This window comes from Cyprinodon tularosa, unplaced genomic scaffold, assembly GCF_016077235.1.
Source record: "Cyprinodon tularosa strain WSP-4 unplaced genomic scaffold, ASM1607723v1 ctg829, whole genome shotgun sequence".
In the NCBI taxonomy this organism is placed as follows: domain Eukaryota; kingdom Metazoa; phylum Chordata; class Actinopteri; order Cyprinodontiformes; family Cyprinodontidae; genus Cyprinodon; species Cyprinodon tularosa.
In genome coordinates this window covers 93830-116578 of record NW_024039595.1, presented here as the reverse complement: position 1 = coordinate 116578, position 22749 = coordinate 93830, and the positions used below count along the sequence as shown (strand labels likewise).

Genomic DNA, 22749 nt, shown 5'->3' with positions numbered 1-22749 from the left:
AATATTTTTTGTTTGTTTGTACATTTTCAGCAAGTTTAGTTCTCAGATGCAATAAAGGTTTTCTGGAAATTAAACCTCTTTTTACTCCTTCTCCCGGAATATTTTTTTTAATCAATACTTATGGGAAATTAAGACTGCTTTATGCTGATGCAAACTGTAAATTCTGTCACCCTGAAGATGTCATTATAATTTTGAATGCTGTAGAAATATAAACCTCCCGTTTGTTTTTTTTTACAGTGAAAAAATAAATGAAATTATGCTTCCATTTAAAAACCTGATTATAAATTTAGCAGACAAACGTTGCTAAAACTATTAAAAAATGCTGAATGGGATCCAGAATTCACAAAGTAAGTATTTTCAAATTCAGTGTAATTTTGCTTCATTTGTTGAAAAAATTTATAACAATAAAAATATGTAGTCTTTTTCATTTTTTAGAGAATATTTTTGATAGTTCTTTAAAAAGCAATTATCACACACTTCTGCTCTTCTTGTTTGAACCATAAATACTGTGTGAACTTCATTGTGTTTGGAATGGTTAAGGGATTCATTTCTGTTTAAGGGAGAGTAAACAAAACCTTGGTAAAGGGGATGATCTACTGATCAGTTTGAATTATTATTACAAGAAGTCATAACAATGCAATCTTTTCTGTACATAAATAGTTCATGAAATATTTTATTCTAATAGTACCTAGCTGTTATTTGGAAGAAAGAGAAGCAGTTCTGACATTAGCTTTGTCGCCATCTGGTGGTAACATGTTTAAAACGCAATGTTCAAGTAAAAAGTCGTACACTTCATGACATTAAATTGTTAAGTAAATTTTGGAAGTATGTTCATGACATAAATAATATCAAGATGGCAAAAAAAAAGTTTTCAAAATTAACAAGAAACGAAAAGTATTGGCCCGTACGGGGATCGAACCCGCGACCTTGGCGTTATTAGCACCACGCTCTAACCAACTGAGCTAACCGGCCATGACGCCCGGTGAAGCCGGGACACAACTTGACCGTAGGATCACAGACATCACAGGCATTATGTTAATTCGTCTATATTAATGGAAAATACTACTGTACACCTACTATTACAGATGGCTTCCTAAACTGAGGTAAAACAAGCATGGTATCTGCAAATCCACAGCCCAGGTGAAGGAAATGTTAAATGAGCTCTGTCATGCTTTTGCTGTCATGCTTTTACCAAATCTTAATTGAAAGCTGCTATGTGCATCTGTCACATACTGAATTCCTCTTCAAGGAGTTTAAATACTTTTGCAAGAAACTATGATTATGATACAATATGAAAGCATCATCAATGCCAATAGCAAGTAATGGGTCAACTTCTTCAGCTTGCCTTTGCAAATAAATTATTTTAGAAAGGTCATTTTCTTAAGAATTTATTAGACAAGAACATGGATGCATAATTTCCCCACCATGGGACAACAAAGAGTATTTTTAATATTATAAATAGGAGATCATGTGTTCTGATATTTTGTGTATCTACATACAATGGTTATATTCATTTAAATTCCATATACTATTAAAGCAAAGTACAAGTGTAGTTTATATTGTCACAGTAAATTCCACAAATAGGAGTGAATCAGCGGCATGTAGTATTATGGCAGTATCAATGTTCCAAGGTGAACATTCGTTAGTCTTTAAGCTTGTTATTAAATCAAATTCAGATTGACAACATAACAGTAACATTTCATCGCCTTCTGAGCCGCAGCTCTCTATCCTCCTCGTCTGGCACCAGCAGATGCTCCCCTGTAGAATGGGCATCATCTCCTATACTCTGCAGAAAATACTCCTCACTTTCACAGCTCTGTGTACTATTCACACAGTCCTTTTCTCTGACTTGGTTCATTTCGGCGCTGTCACTGGCATCACTATCTTCCGTGCTCTCGCTGGCAGCACTGCTGCTTTTGGTGTCACTTGTCTCCTGGCTCTCCTGGCTTTCACTGCTGGTGCTGTCACTGCTGTCACTTGCGGCAGCCTTAACATCACTGGTGTCCGCGCTGTCGCTGGTGGTGTCGCCAGACTTTTCACTGACAGTGCTGATCTGAACTGTCTTGGTGTGAATCTGCTGTTTATCACTCAGCTCATTGCTCTGGTGTTCTGGGTGACCTTTGTCCTCTGCACTCTCTCCTTTTACGACACTCGCAAAGACTCTCACCCAATTTTGCTGCAGGGTAAAAGGAGAGCATGGTTAGCAGGATTATGGCTTTGTTTAAAATTGAAGTATAAGAAGGATTTTTCTAACCTTTCGCACATTCTCCTCACTGCCCATGCTGTTATCTTTGGTTTCAAACAGGGAGTTCATCTGAGTAGAAAATACATTTTACAAGAGTAAAAATGACAGCTTTGGAAAAAATTTAGAAAATGTTTTTTTTAAAGTGTTTCCTCTTACTTTATCATTTTCATCTGACTGACTGTTACTCTCCTCTGAGGTCTGTTTTTTTTTAAGAAAAGCACAATTTAAGACCTTCAAAACGTTTTGTATTACAGCAAAACAAATGATTTATTTGTATTTTACGTAAACGCTGATTTTCTATGGACAGGATCTCTAATAATATATTTTAATTTTAATTTTATTTTATTATATAACAAACTCTAAAGTTAGATAACTACATCATGAAACACAATGGACACCAAATATGCACAGAATAAAGTTAATGACAAGTTTAAAGTAGGGTGGCAGAAAATTACAGTTCACCCTTAAACCTGCATTTTAATGCTGATACATGATGATGGCAGCATCATGCTATGGAGATGTTTTTCTGGGGATGAACTCAGCCAAATGCAACTTTTAAAAATACTTAGATTCTACTTGTATTAAAACAAGCAATACATATATTAAGTATTTATTTGTATTGACACATCAAATACCCCTGGAAAACAAAGCCTAATGTTCAAGTGATTTGAATATTTATGCTGGGCACTTTAAATAGTTTCACTCTTAGTTTTGTTTTGCTCTAGTTGAATTTAGTCATTTACTAACATTCAAAATCTGCTCTTGAATTCTCGATCTTTAAATAACTAACATCAGTGATTCATGAAACTGAGGACTGTATGATGAGCAGCGGACAGTAAATATGAATGATTAAATCACACACCTTGTCCTCTGAAGTGGATTCCATTGATTCAGACTCTGAACTCTGTTTTATAAAAAAATATATTAATTGCAAATTTCAGAAAACAGTTATATTGTTAAAAACAATAAAATTTAAAATTTTATTCCATGGATGAAACATATCTTGGATTGAAAAAGACTCACCTGATTCGAGGTATTTTCCTCCGAGCTCTGCATCCAAAGGAGCGAAAGCAAACACAAACATTTAACTAAAATGTGAGAAATGTGAGAAATATTTATGTCTGAAAAGGAGAGAGTGTGTATTTTACCTGAAGTTCTGATGTATTATTTTCAGAAGATTCTAAAACTGGCAAACTTTCTGTCTGGAAAGAAGGAAAAAAATAAAATAAATGAGCACACACCCAAGTAGTTTTAATTAGATTTAATTATACATCATGACAGTGATATCAACAAGCAAAACAGTGATTAAAAGCCTCCTCCATGACAAGCTCAGACTCAGGCAGAGCTATTGGTGCATAAATGTCTGCAGACAGATATGCATGCTTGTAAACAATAGGTTGTCTGCAGTAAGGATTGTCTTGAAGTCTGTACCACACACATTGTTCGACTTTCTCCTGACTCAGTCACAGGAATTCATATTCTCTTTTACTGAAATACATTATTGTTTGGTCCCTTTCTTTCATAACACCATTAAATATCAGTGAGAGACAGTTTGTAGTATAAAATGTGTAAATAGGAGCATTTATTAATCCTGCTTCAGCAAATAACAGCTGGTATTCTTACAGTACATCTCAATATAACATATTAATAAGCTATAGATAATAGTAGATGCTGTGCAACCCTCAGTTGTATTACTTTTTTGTCAGAAGAAGCAAGAACTATATTCCCTAATGACCCTGTCTGCAGCAAGATTCCCATCCAGGAGCATTGAAACAGTGAAACCGATCTTGGGAGCTTAAAATCTCAATGGAATTAAGTTGAGTGGAGCCTGATGAAAATAATATATCTGATAATACTTACAGAGTTTGATGCCGACTCAGCTGATACCAAAATGTTGTGTAAAATCTGTAAGGAAAAAAAAAAAATACATGAGCACAAGTGGAACACCTCCAGGCATGCTTAAGGTAACTGTTGCTTCAGTAAGTAGACAACCTAAAATAGTATTTCTCTACTTTAGTCAATACTGCACTGTAAAAAATGTGCTTCTTAAGCTGGATATCTTTAAATATCAAATTTCAGGGAAATAAACTGCATATGATAAAGTTGCTTTGTTCTGATTACTAAAACAAATTTCTTAATTGAGAAGCTGTTGAAGTAAATGTTTATTTCTCATATTTTCTATTTCATAATATGAAATCAGCTGAAATATGTAATTGAAAAAGTTACTTTGAAGAAATATCCTTGGTAATAATATTTTTTCCTTTTCAAAGTAAGGAATAAGTCAATAAACAAGTGCTATTATTTTCTAGAAAAAACAACTTTTTTGCTCTGTGAATGAATAACAAAAATGTAGTAGGTGTTTAGTCTTGTTTAGATTTCTTGATGCTTAATAAAAAGCAAAACAAATAATTAAGTTCGTGAATTACATCAGAAATGTTGAGTTTTTACTTTTTAATGAGTTTCATACTTACTGGGTTAGCGAAAGCTGCACCGAAAAGGCAAAATGTTATAATGATAACCTTCATTCTGTAATAGAGAAAAAAAAATGTTATAGCAATTAGTTTGATTCTGCTTTTTTTTATTTTTTTTTATTTTATTTTTTTTACAAAGAACCAGCAAATGTGTTTTCAATGTAGTTCACTGAATAAAGTAATCAAGAGAAGTTCCAATCCTTAGTTAGTAGAAAGCCTAAACATGACACAATTAACAATCCTCTCTTAAATAGGTATTTTTGCACACAGAAACTTTACTTTTAAATATAGAGGGTTAAACTAGATTAATGTGAACCCATTTTTATATGAGACATAATATCAATTATTGGTTGAAAACAACCTAAACATAAAATCACAATGTGAGTAAAAGCACAGATGTGTTACCTTTCTTTCCTTCAGAGTCTGTCTGTGTAGAAGATATCAGCAGGGGTCCAGGTATAGTAAAGATAAAGGCTCTAAGTAAAATCCAGTGGATGCTTAGAGCTTTTCACTTAAGCCGTGGCTTAATCTAAGATGAATGGAAATGCTACAACACTCCAAACACAGCTGTATATATGAATGCCTCAATTAAGATGATTGCATCACTTCCTTCCGGGTACCTCTCTCTCTTACTCCGTATTGCAGACACATTAAGGTATATTTGTCTCAGAAAGTGAGGTGAAAACAAACTCAAACTGGCATAATGATGATGATGATTGCAGGGCTAAAGAAACACACATTCACTCTCGTAAATTTCCTCCGCCCACTCTCATGTCTAAAGGGAAATATAATTTAGCCTCCCAAACCATAGGTTTGTAATCTGCTGAAAAAACAAACTCACCCACACTGTGAGAGAAACAGGGCCAGGCAGCTCAGTCCAGCACATACAGTTTTGGGTAAATTATCAAACTGAAGCTTTGAGTATTTTCACCTGATAAATGTCAAGACAGATACATAAAGAGTGCTACAAGTACCTGTCTCAGTAATTATATCTCAAGAGGAGCAACCTCACTAGTTAACAGGTCAGACATTTACATTAGGAATAATACATCCAACCAGGCTGGGCAGAGTATGGTCGGAAATATGACTCATCCTTAAAAACAAGGTATGTATAGTGCAGAGTAGAACCGCTTCTATATTTTCTCCCTGAGGCTCATAATTGCTTCCAGGATGTCCTTATATGGGCAGACCCAAAAATAAGAAACCCGAATTCCATGTTTAACCCCACTCTGGTTTTCTCCTGAGCGGATGAAACCTGCAATTAGCCGGGATGTTCACCAGTCTGGAGCAAGCCACCAAGACCACAGGGCAAGAGTGGGATGCAGGATGATTGATGCTTGTTGTGGTACACAGGCCGTCAACAATATCTGTTCGCTCCTAGGTGACAGTCTCAAACTTGCATGGTCCTGTTGAACCGGATACCCAGAGCAACTCATGCAAATTGACCTATATTAGGTTTAGAGCATAGACTCTGTATATCAGTTTTGCAAAAATGGGATAATTTTGGTGTCACCTAAATGATGCCTTACCTATACCTTTTGTACTCATGAAATCTTTGATTTTAAAACATTGTTCGCTATGATGGCCATAAATTCATTAATTGCATGAAGAGGATGTATTCAGAGCAGAATATTTACAATTTAGCAGCTAGGTTGGAGAATTTTTTTTGGGATATGTTTAGTTATTTAAAAAAAATGTACGATTCTGTTCCGTTGTAATTTTAGTTTGATAAACTAAGAAATTAGTAATGTCTGTGTTTTATATATATATATATATATATATATATATATATATATATATATATATATATATATATATATATATATATATATATATATATATATATATATATATATATATATATATATATATGTATATACACGGACAGGCAGGGCTGTCTCTCTTTTTCCTCCAAGCCTGGGAGATTGAAGATTCTGCACAGTATCTTTTATTAATGCATCTTTTATTAAAATATAATAAAAAAGTCTTCTATAAATTCTTTGTGATCTTTGTTCAATTAAACAGGCTAGCACATTTTTTATTTGAAATGACAACTGTTGTAACCCTTCTGTAAGTTGAAATTGCAGCAGGGAGGTAATATGAGTATGTTGCAGTCCCCTTCTTGTGGAAGCATGTGAAAAGCAGATGGTGTATGAAGTTGGGGAAAAAGCTTTTCAATGATAACATATATGAGCAGTGGAAAAAATACATTTAAACAGTATTTTAAAAAAAACTAACTCTGGATATATGGAGATTGAAAAAAAAAAAAAAAAACAAGGGGCAAAGTCCAACTTTGTCAAATTTGGAAAAATACCCTCGCCACTCTTAACTAAAACTGGATGACATGCACATAATAAGGAGGTGTGCATAACAAATTGATAATACATATACAGCATTACAATAGGAATGCAGTATGAACCTGCAGCAATAAGAAAGACAAAGGTTGACTGCTGAAAAAGTATTGTGTGTTGTGGAGTAATTTCTTCACTGGATGTTTGGTTTATCTCAATACAGGATGCAGATTAGACAAATTCAACTTTCAGGAAAAATCTTTATCTTTTTTTTACATCATCTATGCATTGGCTTTTGGCCATCTTTGTTTATAACCTGTAAACCCTTTTACACCTAGTTATTGGCACTGCTGACACCCCCACAGGGTTTTCCTGGGAGGATACTGCTCTTTCACGCTGTAATGACCCAACATTAGATTAAGATCTTAAATTGTTACTGCCCTTCTTTCTACAAACACAGCTAGCTTTCTAAGGCTTATTCTCTAAACATCTGCACAAAATTATGGTTTTACTTTAAGCTTCTGCTCTAAGAGAGGCTTTAAAGATTATATCCATCCTGTTTCCCATCTTCTCAAATGTGACTTGATTCTGTAGGAGAGTCTTTGTATGCAGTGACATCTAGTGGTCAGCATTATAAACTGTTTGACTAATTTCTGTCCAAAGCATCCGGTGCAAATAACATTTTTGCAGTTTGTATTCTTAAAAACACACTCTGAATCAGGGGCGCAGATAGGTTTTTGAAACTGTGGGGGACAGTTACTATAGGGCTTGGTCGTCGTGACGTAAGCACTTCGCGTCGCCGCCATGTTGAATGCGTCTTTTACCGCGGCTCAGACTACTGCCTATGACTACCGCGTACTGTACTCCCTCTCAGCCGTGTTTTAATTTGATTAATTTCACCTTAACTTGATTTCAACCATGGTAAACCGTTGCTGTATTGTGGGCTGTAACAGCTCAACACATCATCGCCATGGGAACAACATAGAAAATGGGTTAACTTTCCACCGCTTTCCTGACTGGAGGCGTAACCATGGAGACCAAGCATCAGAGATAAAGAGTCGTCGGCTAGCTTGGATCGCGGCTGTAAGACGACCGAACATAACTTTCCACAGTATTCCAATGTCATTGAGAGTGTGTTCCCTGCATTTTCATTCTGGTAAGTTAAAGATGCACGGTTTTATTTTATAGCCTACTTTGTTTCTTTCCTTCAAAGTTGGGATCTTTTACGGGAAAATAATAAAAACGGCAGCGGGAAAATGCTCAAATACGTGAGAAACCCGGAGGGTTGGCAGTTAACGTTACTAACTACATCTTTGAAACACATAGCAGCTAGTTAAAAGTGCATTACATGCGTGAGTGGTTGTTAGCACTAGCGGTTAGCAGTTGCTAAACTAGCAGGTTCCAGAGCCCGTCTGATCACAGCTTACCTTCGTACGGATTACTGTGTCCGCACTGTTTGCTGGCTTTATGATCTGCAGCTCCTGAACCCATCCATTCATGAACTGCACATGAGACTCCAAGGACTTGTAGTTTGGGAACTGTTTTGAAGTATAGGCGCTCACTCATCGGTGCTCCACTCATTGTTTGGAACTTTATATGGATCCAAATGATTAACAATGCTGATTTTGTCACCATACCGGTCCCTGGCTTCTCTATTTAATGTGTCCCGGTAAATTCCAGATCCTTTTCGGGATTTTAACATCTTTTTTCTCTCTACTTCTGTCTCTTCTTTCAACAACAACGTTGTGTCAGAGCTATGCTTACGTTTGCGTAGCAGTCAGTATGGCTGCGACGTCCCACAATGCAACGTGGATCCCGAGCCCTATTACTGGCTATTACTCAGCTATGACAACCCATCAGTCTTAATTGCCCATCATTGCAAGAAAATAACATGTATTGGTACCAAGTACACACCAAACATGCCACATGACGTGTGAAAAAAAAAAAGGTTTTATTTAAACATGGACTGACTTTAAGTGCAGGCTGTAAACACACAGAAACACGAACAGCAAAGCCTACATATATACAAAAACAAATTTGTAAATAAGTACTTTTCATGGCTTTTCAATAAATGGCCTCAAATGAAGAAAGTTGTGTGTCTACTTTGTCAAGGACTCTGTAGAACTCCACTCTGTGGTACTCCACAGCAGATTCTGGATTGTGTGCAGGTGCTGGCCCAGAATATCTCTTTGGGGGCCTATGTGTTCGAGATAGAGCAATGGGCTCTAGAGACAGCTTCTCAGCCATATCCACTGCTTCCTTAAAGACTGCCTCAAAGTGGGCTGGTTTTTTTTGTCCCGTAATCTCTCTTGGACAACTGAGACTGCAGAGACCATGCCCTCCAATGTCTGGGTGCTTTTTTGGAGCGATGTATTCAGCACTTCCAGTTCGCTCATTACATCTAAGGCCAGTGAGCCCCAGTAGCCCCAGTTTCAGTAAAATCTCAGGCTTTTAAATGTTGTAAAATCACCCATAAGTTTTAGGTGTTTTAGTCCTTTATAATTAAATTTATACATTCAAAAAACATAAGGAAGTTATTATCAACGTCTCACTCTACTTTACAGCTTTGTATTAACATTGCTTTAATGTGTGTTATTGTGTACAGCTGGGGATGTTAAGGGCCACGTTAATTATATATTAAATAATTTACTGTTCTGTAGTTTAAGCAATTGTCATATTTGTAACATCACTAGTCTTTCCTGTGACATGCACCTTTTATTTATTTATATATACACACACACACACACACAAACACATATATATATATATATATATATATATATATATATATATATATATATATACACACACACACACACATATATATATATATATATATATATATATATATATATATATATATATATATATATATATATATATATATATATATATATATACACACACACACATATATATATATATATATGAGAGAGAGATTCTTTCCTCCGAGTTACAGTGACATAGACAAACTTGAAGATACATGACATCCTCAAATTTCTATTCTATTAAAATTTCTGTATCTGTATAATGGGTCTGTTCTATATGTTGTCTTCTCAATTCAGAGGGCCCCATGCCTGTCTTTGCCTAGGGCCCCAAATTTCCTAAATCCGCCCCTGTGTAGTGGAATTTGTCTAGCTTTGAAGTTCGTTTTTCTCATGATTCAACCTGTAACAACCTAAACCATTTGGCTTGGCATAAATACGGATTCAAGTAGCCTACTGTAGCCTACACATTTCTGAAAGACCCCCAACAACTCCAGAAAAAGTCGGAACAGTCGATTTAATTATAAATAAATAAATGCCAGTCGATTCCCCCTGCCTCCCGCCTTATAACATTGGCACCTCTCTTCACGCTATTCTCACTGACCGTCTCTACTCTTTTTTCCACGGCGACATCGAACAGACAACCAAGAAAATGCAAAGTGATATGATGAACAGTTTACTTACAGTTGGTGCTTTTCGAAAAAAGGATGCAATTGTTTTCTTTTTTTTCGGTTTGGCTGGCCTCATGTTGATGTCCGGACTCCGGAATTGGGAACTGTCCCGCCACTACTGTCTGTCTGAGTAACCATGGAAACCAGGCTCGAGACGTAAACGCCAGAGACAACTTTTAGATTAGAATCTCTACGACGCAGGCAGCCTGCAGTTAAACAAAACGATTGCCTGTCTATGATCTGACTGTTTTATGTTGTTGTTGCAAAGCAGTAAATTAGAAAAAGCTTTTTGCTTTTCTGTGAGTTTCGCCGTATGTTTTTTTTTTTTTTTTTTTAATAAAAGTGGGGGGGACGGATTGAGGGTCATTCGAATCTGTGTACGTCAGAACACCCCTGACGTACACGCTATCTGCGCCCTTGCTCTGAATGTATTCTATTTGGGGTTATATGTTACCAAACAACAGACTTTAGCACAGAATTGTCTAGTGGAAGGATTGTACATTTTTTTTTCAGGTTTACATAAAAATGTTTTGAAAAACTGAGGCACATGTCATTGAGACCCATGCAGACAATTTCAGTTTTGGGGTTTGGCAACCAAATCCTACATTTAGACACTAAAGATAAATAGTGAGTTTGCAGGAACATCCTGTTTTAAAGCCTTGCCTTAAAACTCTGCAGCTCTGGTACTGATCTTTTCCAAAGCACACAAAATGGTGTTTTGACCTAAACTATGTCACCTTAGCTTTGTTATATGTATTTTTCTCTTTGTCCTACTGCAAGATGAAGCTCCGTCCCACACTTTTGTAGCCTATTCAGTGATCCTGGTTTTAGCTCCTAACATCTTCTCATCCAACCCTGTGTAGCCTTACCTGCAGATGTAAAGCACCCTGTGTGTTAATAAGGGGGTTGAGTATAGTGTTGTGCTTTCTGAGTATTCCTTCCTACATACCACATCGGACCAGAACATTTCACGCATCAACTGAACTTTAAAAGGGACTCTTTCAACAACGACAATCTTGTTGTTGTTTTTCCCTGAGGGACAAACTTGAACAATGTGTGACTAATGGTTATTTTGTCAACACATTTTCCACCTGAGCTGAAGATCTCTGAAGCTGCCTCAGATTCACCATGGACTGCTTCTCTAAATAGATCTCTCCCAGAAATGTTGTTTATACAGTTCTAATTAACAACATATCATTGATGAATTAAAACAAGTACTGCAACTTTTATAGGCTGCCCTATTGTGGAGTTAAAGCACCTTTGCCTTTCAACAAATGGTCCTGTTTATTAATTACAGCCTGAGACTTTGACAGACTATACTGCCATTCAGCTTCACATTTACAATTTATATTCATGAGAAATTTTGTTGTGAAAGGTCCTCAATAAAAACAGGTGACACAAGAAAATCAGTAGTAAATTTAAGTGCAATAAAAAAGATTTCAAATATAAATAAAACTGAAATCAAATACAGGGAATGTTCTCAGGAATGTAGAAGCAAGCCAAAAAAAGACTATACGCACACAGAACGATATGTATGGAGTTTGTAGGCACTCATTGTGTATATGTGGGTTCATTCCCATGGTCCAAAAATATAAGTTAATTGGTTACTCTAAATTTCCATAAGTAGGAGTAAATGGTGCATGGTTTTGTTATTATTTGTTGTAATATGATTGACTGGCAGCCGTTCTAGGATATATCCTTCCCCGTGTCCAATGTTTGATGAGATAGTCATTATCTACGGATGATACATAGAAATAAATCAGTGTTTTAATTTGTAGTGAGACAAAATATGAACAGTTTTCGGAGGCAGTAAAATCGGTCTAAGGCAGTAAACATTTAATCACATGTTTAAATTTAGTCCAAAACAAAATGTGTTTTAGTTATTTACTGTACCTGTATGTTACAGGTGATATATACAGATATTTATTATAAAGTTCTGTTCTGGAGAGAATGATTTCCATTTTAAAAGTGGCCAACATATCTGAAATTGAATGAAAAAACAAACAAACAAAAAAACCCTGTAATATCCTCTGTGAGGCAAAAGACCCTCCCCAATCAGTAGGAACCCAGAACCTGAAATACTCCATTGTGTTGGTTTATTACAGCTTGCATGGGCAGTGAGGGGAGCATTGAATCTTCATCGGGTCAACATTAGCACGTTCTGGTGTTTTTGCAGGACTCTCATATTTGTCTTGTTACACCCAGAGGCAGGTAAAACGATACTAGTGTTTTTATACCTTTTCTTCTGTTTAACCTGTGTGTAAGAAAATGTGTTAAAAACACAAGATCTTCAGCTGGTGAATGGTCTTTCCAGTGCCTACTGGCTCTTTAAAAATGTTACTTTGCTTTGCTTAATTTCTTTTGAAATTGCTTTTGTACACAAGGATGCAAATGATGTTATATCTATATTGTAATTTTCCATTATGTTGTAGATGGTACAGGAATCATAAGTGCTACATGAAGTATTTCACAAAGAATTATGACATATTTTAATTTGAATAGTTTATCAGAAAATTATAATTCTATTGAATTAACATAGGGTATATTTTTATCTAACATTTCTTCTTTCAGTGCTTCAATCACAATGAAATTAAAATGAGAAGTTTTCCACTTTTACATTTGAGTCATTTTCAGATGAGCAGCCCTGCTTTCCTTCATGCCAGGCTTATTTCAGAGAACCATAGAGCATTAATTCCACTGTGCAGATCCACGGAGGTCTCTATTGTTTCTGTCCCGGAACTAATTTTGCGGATTGAGTCAACTTTTTTCAGTCTGGTGACTTCTGGGGTTTGCTTTATCCCTGAATGTGACTTTTGAGAGAAAGGCCAATCTACTTGTCCCGAAAACCTTGACAATAATGAAAGCAAGCAAAATTTAGTTTTTCCTAAAAGTACCGAGCTTTATACAGATTCACCATTCCATTTTAGTCTGGGAGAAAAAAAAGCTAAATTCTGGGATTCATAAAAATGCAGTTTTGCTGTGGTTTTACCATTTCTCCATCACTGAATCTTCCCTATTCTTGCAATGTTTCAGAAATGAAGGCCTGCTGGATACTAATTTTCTTACTAGGTGCAATGTTTGCTCCATCTGTGAGTAGTAATGTATAACATCCTTCCCTTTAACAAATCAAACTCATTCAAATGCTATAACATAAATATTTAATCCATATAGCTGGATGGTATATGATCATTATTCCTTCTTTGATCAGGTTGAAGGCAAATCACATGGTAAACATCATGGGATACAGAAGACCTCACACCCAGCCAAAGAAAAGGTAAATTATTTCATATAAAACAAGCACCAACTTTTGACCAAGATATTTCAACATTTGCCCTTTAAAAGCATTTATGGCACCTAAATTTGAGCAGATTCCCTCACTCAACAAACACCAACTTTAAAATGTTTGCATTTTCTGTCCCACATGCTTACTCTCCCACCTAACATCTCTGACTATATAATGTTTCTGTTCTTTAGGAAAATGGAGCTCTGACCTCTTTTCCAGCCTTTTTCTACTTTAACTAGGTGCACTCTCTGGTCATGTTTAAGAAAAATAATTCCTACTGCATGATGCGACTGCCACCAACATGTTTTAAAGTATTCTACAATACTGGGGGCTTCCAAATCTTGTCTACATTTTGTCATATTACAACCACAAACATAAACATTTAAATTGTATGTGACAGGCCAACAAAAAGAGGTATACAATTGTAGAGTACAACTGAAATTATACATTTCCCTTTTTAAACAAATAAAATACTGAAAAGAGCATTGTGCAAAGATATTTGTGGAACAACCTTTTCTGCAAGTACAGTGGTAGTTCTTTGAGGGTCTGTCTCTACCAGCTTTGTAATCTTGTGACAGAATTGTTTGCCAATTCATTTTAGCAAAACAGCGCAAGTTCAATCAGATTAGAATAGAATTCAACTTTATTGTCATTACACTGTCATAAGTACAAAGCAATGAAATTCTACTCTCTGCATTTAACCCATCCCTTCTTTGGGGAGCAGGGGGCTGCCATTGTGCGGTGCCTGGGGAGCAGTGTGGGGGTTAAGGATCCTGCTTAGGGACCCAGAGCTGGGGTCTGTGGGATTGGGGCTTGAACTCAGAACCTCTGAGATCCAAGTGCAATGCCCTAACCACCAGGCCACCACACCTATGAACAGCAGTTTTTAGATATTACCACAGATTCTTGTTTTGGTTTAGATCCGGACTTTGACTAGTTCATTCTAAAACATAAATATGCTTTTAACTTCTCCACAACTTTATCCCTAACTTGTCTGGTGTCATCCTCTGAATTCATGATGCTATTTGCTCCCCAATATTTTAATTTGTTTGTGCTGAGATTAGATTACAGGTTGACTCTATTTAGATTTAGATACATTAGATATCATTGGACAACTTTTGATGGCAATCGGTTGCACTTGCAGATTCTTTTGCACACAATGCGTTTTGGGTTTTATTTGTCAAATACATTTTAAATTATATATGAATTTATGTCTGCTTTATGATTATATTCCACTTTCTGTTAGCTTCATATTGGATTGTAATAAAATGTATATGAGACAAAGTGCAGAAAAGTTTAAGGGACATAGATACTTTTGTAAGCTGCTTAATATTCAGATTTCTTTGTTGACCAAAAGGTTTAGTTTTATTCTCATGTGATAGAAGCCATTCTTTAACAGGTCTTTTGCTCATGGTAACACATTTTCCTACTTCTGTAGTGCCTCTAGAGCAGAGGTTTCGAAATGTTTTTACGTTATGACCCCAAAAAATGGTAATACAGTCGACCCAAACTATTGGTTGAGTATCCAAATATTTATACATCATCAATTAACCACTGGCATAATAATATTACAAACATCATCAACAGCAAAAGTATTTGTACTGTCCATTTTTTTAGCAATGCTTTTATAAATGTAAGTACTATAAAATAAATATTTATTGTCTAGTTTAATATCTGTATTTGATCTGAAAAATAAACCACTGGTTTATTGTGGTGTTAAGAGCCCAACTTTAGTAATCAATGCTCTAGAGTCTCGAATCAATATGGGTCTTATTTTGGCTTCTCTTGACAAAGCTCTTGACAAACTTTAGCTGGACAGCTTATCTTGGAAGGCTTGCAGTTGTCCGACACTATTTCCATTTTCAGATAATGGATAGGTGATGCTTTAAACACTCTCCATGTTTCTATCTCTAACCTGTCTATCCTCTTCCTTAATTTTCACAAGTTAGAAGCTTTAACATTACAACGTATGATAAAGGTTTAAACATAACGAATACCTTTGATAACGACTGTAAACCAAATGTTTCCATTCTCTCCTCGGAAAGGACATTTTCAAATTGGAAGCCAGCATGCCTCAGGTCTCTCCCACTATGATCACATTTGAGACAAGCAGCCATGTCCAGGAAGATGAGGAAACCAGTTCTGAGGATAACACTAATGCCAAAAAAGCAGATAAAGATATTACAGAGAAAAGCCAAAAAAGCCCTGCAATTTTGTTAAGTGAAGAAGAACTGACAGACCTTCTGAAGAAGGAAGCAGAAGAAGATAAAGTAACAGAAGAAAGAGAAGGAGAGGATAATAACATGAAAACGGCAGTCACTGAGAGTGAGGTGACCTTAAATGATGAAAAGAAGCCACATGGGGGTTTGAATCCAGAAAAAAAGAGTGTGGGAAAGTCTGCAACCAAACTGACTGAGCATGATGGTCAGGTGGGATTTCTGGAGGAAACAGAGAGCAGCACAGAATCCGAACTTCCAGCTGATCTCGATTATGCTGCTGATAGTGGAATCTTGATACCTGCTCAGGTGGAATCAAAAGATCTCAAGCCATCAACTGAAAATCAAGAGTCTCCTCCAGATGTGCAGTCCCTTAAGATAGGGGACAAGGAGGAAGAGACTAATAATGATCATGATTTAGCCACCAGTTCAAAAGAAAATCAGCCTGGGAATAATAATAAACCAGAGGTAATGCTGGACCATCAAGAATTTCAGAGCAGCCCAGGGCTTAAATCTGGTTCACAATGGTCTGAAAATGAAGAAGAGAGAGGTAAGAATGAGAGTGGAGCTTTCATTAAGAAAAAGACAAAGAAGCAGAAGAAAAACAAGAGAGCAAGGAAGCACTCTCCACAGAGGAATGAAACACATCTTGAACAACATCAGGGTCAACTCGACCATCAGGGGTCTGAGGGCAGCAGCACTGAGACAGTAGTCCACAAACCAAAGAGGAAACGGACAGGAACATGGGTAAAGTATTTGTTCATTTATTGCCCTTTAGGTAGCTCATCTATGTTTTTCTGTTCAGTAAGCAACAATGGAAAATAAAGTTTTATATCTTTATTCAACTCAAACAGTACTTTTTGACCCCAAATTTATACAGTTAAAACTCAGCCCACCATTTGAAGGAAGAGCAGATAATATCTTGTTACATTGGAACTAAAATCTACTTCACCAAGGGCCTGGTCTTTAATTGGCCGGGCCTTTAATTGGTTTGCATTTATTAAAACACATGCAAATTTGTTAGCATGTTTAGAGCTTATCTACAAAGCAGGTGCAAATCATAATATGCAAACGGTTTTATGTCTCTGCCCTCAGTGTAAGGCACATTTGGAAATAAGGGGCAACCTCCTATGCAAAAATGTCTGCAGCAATTTTTGCTACAGGAGGCACTTATATAAATACCTGCTATCCTCATAATATTAACAGTTTAAAAGACAAAGGAGTTCATTGCCTTAACATGATACAAAACAAGAAAAGGTGGAGTGATCTTATGACTCTGCACCCAAAGAATTAGGTTGTTAAATTGTCATCAAAAGTGCCAAAATGACATTTTCACTGCAACACACTGTCAGTAGGATTATAGTTTCTTTGTTAATTGTTTTTTTTTTTTTAAATCATGTGTAACTAGGGTCCTTTGGTGGGGGTGAATCCAGTACAGATCAGAGCTGCAGTAGATTTGTATCCCAGCTCCAGGTCCTCTTTTAGTGGGGACATACATCTCTCAGGAACTATGCCAGGTTTGTGTTTAAGATTTGATTGTTTGTTATAAAAAGAAATATAATAAAGCTGATATGATGATGAGACATAACTTGGGAGCTATGTGTCAGCATCATAGGCGTTTGACTCAGACCATGTGCTAAATGAGCCCTTTGCTCATAATTGGCTTCTTGGTTGAGACCAATTACACAATACATCTAAGCCCCATATGGGTCAGACTTTTGGTTCTGGTTCTGCATCAGAATGATATAAACAGTTTTATTGATTGCAATTTGTCACCCACTCTCCAAAATAAATAAATAAATAAATGAATAAAAATAAAACCTACATTTTCTTCAATTGAGGTAGAAAGTGGGACATTTCACCAAAGGAACAAGACAATTTACACTATTTCACTATATTTAAACTATTGCATTGTCTTATTTCAAGTGCATGTTATCTAATTATCTTAATTTACGAGTAAAAGTACTCATTGCATTGGCAAACTATCTCATTTACCCAGTCAAATTAAGGGTAAAAACACTTCTACATAATTTTTCCAGTGCAACAAAAATCCTATCTGGGACCCATTTTACAGTCCTTTAGTTTGGTGGAATATGTTTGGGGAGGAAAGAAGTTTGCACTTACATTTACAGAAACATTGTTTGTAATTCGTGAATGCTGTAGTTGCAGCAAAAATAGCCTGAAAAACAAACCTTTCAGTAAATTAGTTGATCTAAATGTAAACATGAGAGTAAACATTTAGCACATCAAATAAAAAAAGATTGGACATATGATGAATAAATCTCCTAAACTTTTTTTATTAGAAAATATGGTTGGTGTGATATTTTATAGTACAGGATTTGCAGTGGAGTTAGTAAACCCTCTGTTTCACAGCTACAAGCTAGGATAGGCTTTGCACAACACAAGACTTTTTTGTTATAAATAAAAATATATATTTTGACTTACTTTGTTATTAAATATCTCCAAAAAAGTGCTGCTGGGTGCTTCTTCTGTTCTCTAAGCTTATGTGATCCATCACGTTAAAATGTCAAGAAGTTTTATAATTTTGCTGCCTATTTTTTAAGTTAATTTACTTTTTTTTTTTATTATGTGATTTGAAAGCCTGAAACATGAAATTAATGTAAAAAAAGCCACAAAAAAATTGGCATTTATGCTTCTTTCTTTAAATAGCTGATTTTACTTAAACACTGCATTTGTTCTGTTCCTGTCTTAAATATAATGTTTAAAGCTTTTAAACCAAAATGATAAGGCTATATTAGCTATATTATTTCATTCCTGGTATTTATTTATGGAACAATGATTTATATTTTTACCTTTAAAGACATAAATGTAAGAGAATATAGGGGGGAAAAGAAGGAGTTTTTTTTTTAAATATTTAAAACATGGATGACCTTGCTAAAATCAATTATATTTAAATGGAATTGTATACTTCAAATTCTGTGTTTAAACATATTTAAATTACCCGAAAATTGAAATTTATCAGCTACAATACATTAGGATTCAGGATAAGATTAAGAGCAAAATCACTGTTTGTCCTTTGGACTAAAATGTCCTCAACGGTCTCGGAGCATTAGTGCTCACCATCCAGGAACTAATGCCCTATCCCAACAATCTCACAGGAGAATCTGCTGACTGGACCACTTTGGTCCAACTTCCACATGAATAGCAACAACATTGCTTTACAGCCACTACCAAAACACAGCTTTGCAGGCTTAAGTAGTGAATGAGGCAGATCAGACTGAATTAAATCACTGTACCAGCTCTAATGATAGAGGGATGTAGAAGATGATGCAGAATGGTAACTGCTCACTGGTTTCCACAAGAAGTGGCCATTTTGTTGTCATTCTGATTTAAGATGAATAAAGAGTTTTTTTTCTTCCTTCCTCTAGAGCCATGTGACAATTATCGCTGCAAGCGTGGAAAAACATGTAAACTTGATGCAGATGGTAAACCTGGGTGTGTGTGTCAAGAACCATCAGAGTGCCGTCCCAGCATAAATGAATTTGAACATGTAAGTATGCGCTTTATTTTACCTTTTTAACTTGAGATATTAACTTTAACGTTTTTGTTTTATGATCAGGTTTGCGGGACAGATAACAAAACTTATGAAACGTCATGTGAGCTTTTTGCTACTAAATGCAAGTTTGAGGGCACAAAGAGAGGCCAGAAGCTTCACCTGGACTACAGTGGCCCATGCAAATGTAAGAACCCGGCAGGTATTAGTTGAAGAAAAAAATTCTTGAGAAAACATCTGTGACTCTCTGTTGTACCGGCATTGTTTGTCCATCTCTCTCAGTAATACCTCCTTGTGTGAAGAATGAACTTGTCCAGTTTCCTCTAAGAATGAGGGATTGGCTGAAAAATGTGCTCCTGCAACTCTACGAACATGATGCCATGTCTCCAGGCTTTCTCACACCAAAACAGCGTTTCAGAGTAAGACCCTGAAATTTACTCTAATGGCATGCAAGCTGCTTTTCTCTTTTAGAGAAAACTATATCCATTTTAGACAAATTGGTTAATCCGATTTCAGTTTGTTACAGGATCAATTCAACACAGTTTGAGTTTACATGTGTTACATGTGATGTAACCCCCCCACACCCTCACAACTGGGGAATATGTGCCTTTGACAACATTTTGAATCTAGTTATAGCTTGAATCAGAGACCTCAGTAACCATATTGCACCATTAAATTCCTATCCTGGGCTTCCCTCTGGAGTCGGTTGAGGAAGTGGCCCAGAGGAGGGTGCTGTCCAAGCTTACATCCATCATGGAAAACACCTTTCACCCTCTGCACCAGACTGTAGAGGAGCTGAGCAGCTCCTTTGGTATCAACCTTATACAATATAAAAATTATACATGGCATGTACCAGCAGACTTTACAATGCTATTGCACTATAACCAGATGTAATAACAATGCAATAACTCATACTATTTAACAAACAAGAAACCACACTTTACCTGTACATATGATACTGTACATATAGGTCACCTCAAATATCTCCTTCTTTAGTTTTTACAATCCACTGTTAAATCTTAATGCACTGTATATAATCCATGCACCTCTTCCTCAGTTTTGCAAATTCTGTTTGTTTATGAGAGCCAATGCCAAAAGTTAATTTCTCCATTGTGAGATAAATTCTGTTCTGTTCTATTCTATTTTATTCTATTCTATTCTATTCTATTTTATTCTATTCTATTCTATTCTATTCTATTCTATTCTATTCTATTCTATTCTATTCTATTCTATTCTATTCTATTCTATTCTATTCTATTCTATTCTATTCTATTATATTATATTATATTATATTATATTATATTATATTATATTATATTATATTATATTCTGTATATTGGTTATTTATTCTCCAGATGTACAGTCTTATATTGTTAAAACACTGTCTTTAGATTACAGTATTTTATTGTTTACAGTATCTTTTAACTCTTCACTATTATGTTATTCGTATACATTTTTCTAAGGTCCACATTTGTGTGACCATTTTTTCTATAATCTTCTTGCTGCTGTAGACGCCATAATTTCCCCATTGTGGGACAATAAAGGGATTTCTATTCTATTCTACATTTCAAAACCGCAGTTCGTTTATTTACAGTGTATTATATTGTTGGCAGGAAGATTCCAGCTCCCATGCATGCATGAATTTATTCATAATGTCCTTTTTTATAGACCTTGTAACTGACATCTAATCAGTTATCATCAGCAAAAGATAATAACAGATTCGGTGTTTATTTGTAACAGTTCAGATTTTTTTTTTTGTAGGTGAAAAAAATCTTTGAGAATGACAGGCGTCTTCATGCTGGAAATCACTCGGTTGAGCTCCTTGCTCAGGACTTTGAAAAGAACTACAACATGTACATCTATCCAGTGCACTGGCAGTTTGCTCAGCTAGACCAGCATCCTTCTGACAGGTACATTTTCATTAAGACAACTAATTAAAAAGGAAAAAGATTTGGTAGTTAATTGGAAAATTTCTACATTAAATTCAAGTCTGAACTCTACAGTATTTGTTTCTCCATACTCATTAATAATAACCAATCAGCACAGATTATTATTAATTGTATTTTAGGCTGATATAAAGTGGTTGAATTCAAATTAGTAAATTACTATATTACTATGGCGGTTTTTCTCATGGCAGAAGTTAGGAAAGTACTCTAACTTTTGCCTATCAAAGCAAGTTTTACTTCTTTGCTTCTTTATATCAAGAAACACTTTTGAGATACACTGCACCTGTACCATTCATAATAGTAGTGTTTTTACTCTCATACTGCATAAAAAAAACTTTGATTATTATATAAACTATATTTGACCAAAGTGAAAAAAAGACCACCTTCTGCTCGGTTTGTGCAGGATCCTGTCCCACTCAGAGCTGGCTCCACTCAGGGTCCCTCTGGTACCAATGGAGCACTGCACCTCTCTGTTCTTCCAGGAGTGTGACGCTGATAAGGATAAACAAGTTACCTTCAAAGAATGGACTTCCTGCTTTGGTATCAAAGATGGTGAGACTAATATTATTGATTAAACTAAATAATTTACTCTGAGCTCATATAATTATTTCAGACTGAATCAACAGGATGTAAACGGCTACAGAGAACATATAAAAAAAAATGTTTCATAGCTGAAAGTTCAACTTTCAATTCCATTTAAAAAATGCGGTTTTGTTGCAAACAATTTCTTTATCATTCTTTCTCCACAGAGGATGTGGATTTGAACCTGCTTTTCTGAATGTCATCTCCAAACTCAAATACCAGCAAAACTTTTGGGAACCTAAACAAGAGAAATCTTCCATACATCACCTGAAAGCAAGCCTTTTGGAGTATCTGCTGTTTTCCTATGTCAGGGTTATTTTGTCATTGCATTTAAAACTAACCAGGAGTAGTTTGATCATTTAATTAGGGAATTCAATACTCAATTAAACTAGTGTTGTATCCAGAAACTGTTTTTCCATTGCATTGCACACAGGGGCAAAGTTTTCTTACGGGCAGAGGAGACATTGTACAGTATGCTATGCTGGGTTAAAAATAAGCATTTAGTTAAGTAGATTAAGTTAAAGTACAATTTATCATTAAAATGATAAAGAGTTAGTGTAATATAAAACTTTTATGCTATAATACTGCTGTTAATGTATAACTGTGTCATTTAACCTGTTAGTAAATGTTGTAAATGTCTTGTGTTTTTATGTTATTTTTTTTTATTAAAGGCAAAAAAAAAGATTAAAAAAAGGAATTTGTTCTGTGATGCTTAAATTCAAATGTTATTCACCCCAATAACAAAATAAAATGCTGCCTTCAATT

The 22749-nt window shown here is 35.6% G+C and overlaps 2 protein-coding genes and 1 non-coding gene across 4 annotated transcripts; 1 reads left to right on the top strand and 2 right to left on the bottom strand.

Moving 5' to 3' along the window:
- Positions 1–898: 898 nt before the first annotated feature.
- Positions 899–972, bottom strand: trnai-aau. The gene has a single exon. It is a non-coding gene; the product is annotated as a tRNA-Ile (tRNA).
- Positions 973–1372: 400 nt separating this feature from the next.
- On the bottom strand, positions 1373–5382 carry scpp1 (secretory calcium-binding phosphoprotein 1). Its single transcript, XM_038272394.1, has 9 exons — positions 5122–5382; positions 4717–4771; positions 4106–4150; positions 3394–3447; positions 3269–3295; positions 3108–3149; positions 2402–2443; positions 2255–2314; positions 1373–2176 (listed from the first exon to the last, which is right to left on the bottom strand). The coding sequence occupies exons 2-9, from the start codon at positions 4768–4770 to the stop codon at positions 1700–1702; spliced, it is 801 nt and encodes a 266-aa protein (XP_038128322.1). The 5' UTR covers position 4771; positions 5122–5382; the 3' UTR covers positions 1373–1699.
- Positions 5383–12514: 7132 nt separating this feature from the next.
- sparcl1 (SPARC-like 1) lies at positions 12515–22749 on the top strand. Of its 2 annotated transcripts, none has more exons than XM_038272392.1 (11): positions 12515–12650; positions 13477–13532; positions 13652–13717; positions 15772–16689; positions 17351–17459; positions 19332–19453; positions 19523–19643; positions 19739–19875; positions 21218–21366; positions 21806–21954; positions 22152–22749. In XM_038272392.1, the coding sequence occupies exons 2-11, from the start codon at positions 13479–13481 to the stop codon at positions 22178–22180; spliced, it is 1854 nt and encodes a 617-aa protein (XP_038128320.1). In that variant the 5' UTR covers positions 12515–12650; positions 13477–13478; the 3' UTR covers positions 22181–22749. The 2 variants fall into 2 exon arrangements, with proteins under 2 accessions (XP_038128320.1, XP_038128319.1); XM_038272391.1 differs by having other exon boundaries at positions 12515–12654.

Excerpts from the sequence above, each read along its gene's own strand:
- sparcl1 (XM_038272392.1), top strand. The coding sequence starts at position 13,479 with ATGAAGGCCTGCTGGATACTAATTTTCTTACTAGGTGCAATGTTTGCT. Across the intron at positions 13,533-13,651 it reads GTGCAATGTTTGCTCCATCT|GTTGAAGGCAAATCACATGG; the intron begins GTGAGTAGTAAT and ends TTCTTTGATCAG. Across the intron at positions 17,460-19,331 it reads TCTCTCAGGAACTATGCCAG|AGCCATGTGACAATTATCGC; the intron begins GTTTGTGTTTAA and ends TCCTTCCTCTAG.
- scpp1 (XM_038272394.1), bottom strand. The coding sequence starts at position 4,770 with ATGAAGGTTATCATTATAACATTTTGCCTTTTCGGTGCAGCTTTCGCT. Across the intron at positions 4,151-4,716 it reads GTGCAGCTTTCGCTAACCCA|ATTTTACACAACATTTTGGT; the intron begins GTAAGTATGAAA and ends TTTTCCTTACAG. Across the intron at positions 3,448-4,105 it reads CTGAGTCGGCATCAAACTCT|ACAGAAAGTTTGCCAGTTTT; the intron begins GTAAGTATTATC and ends CCTTCTTTCCAG.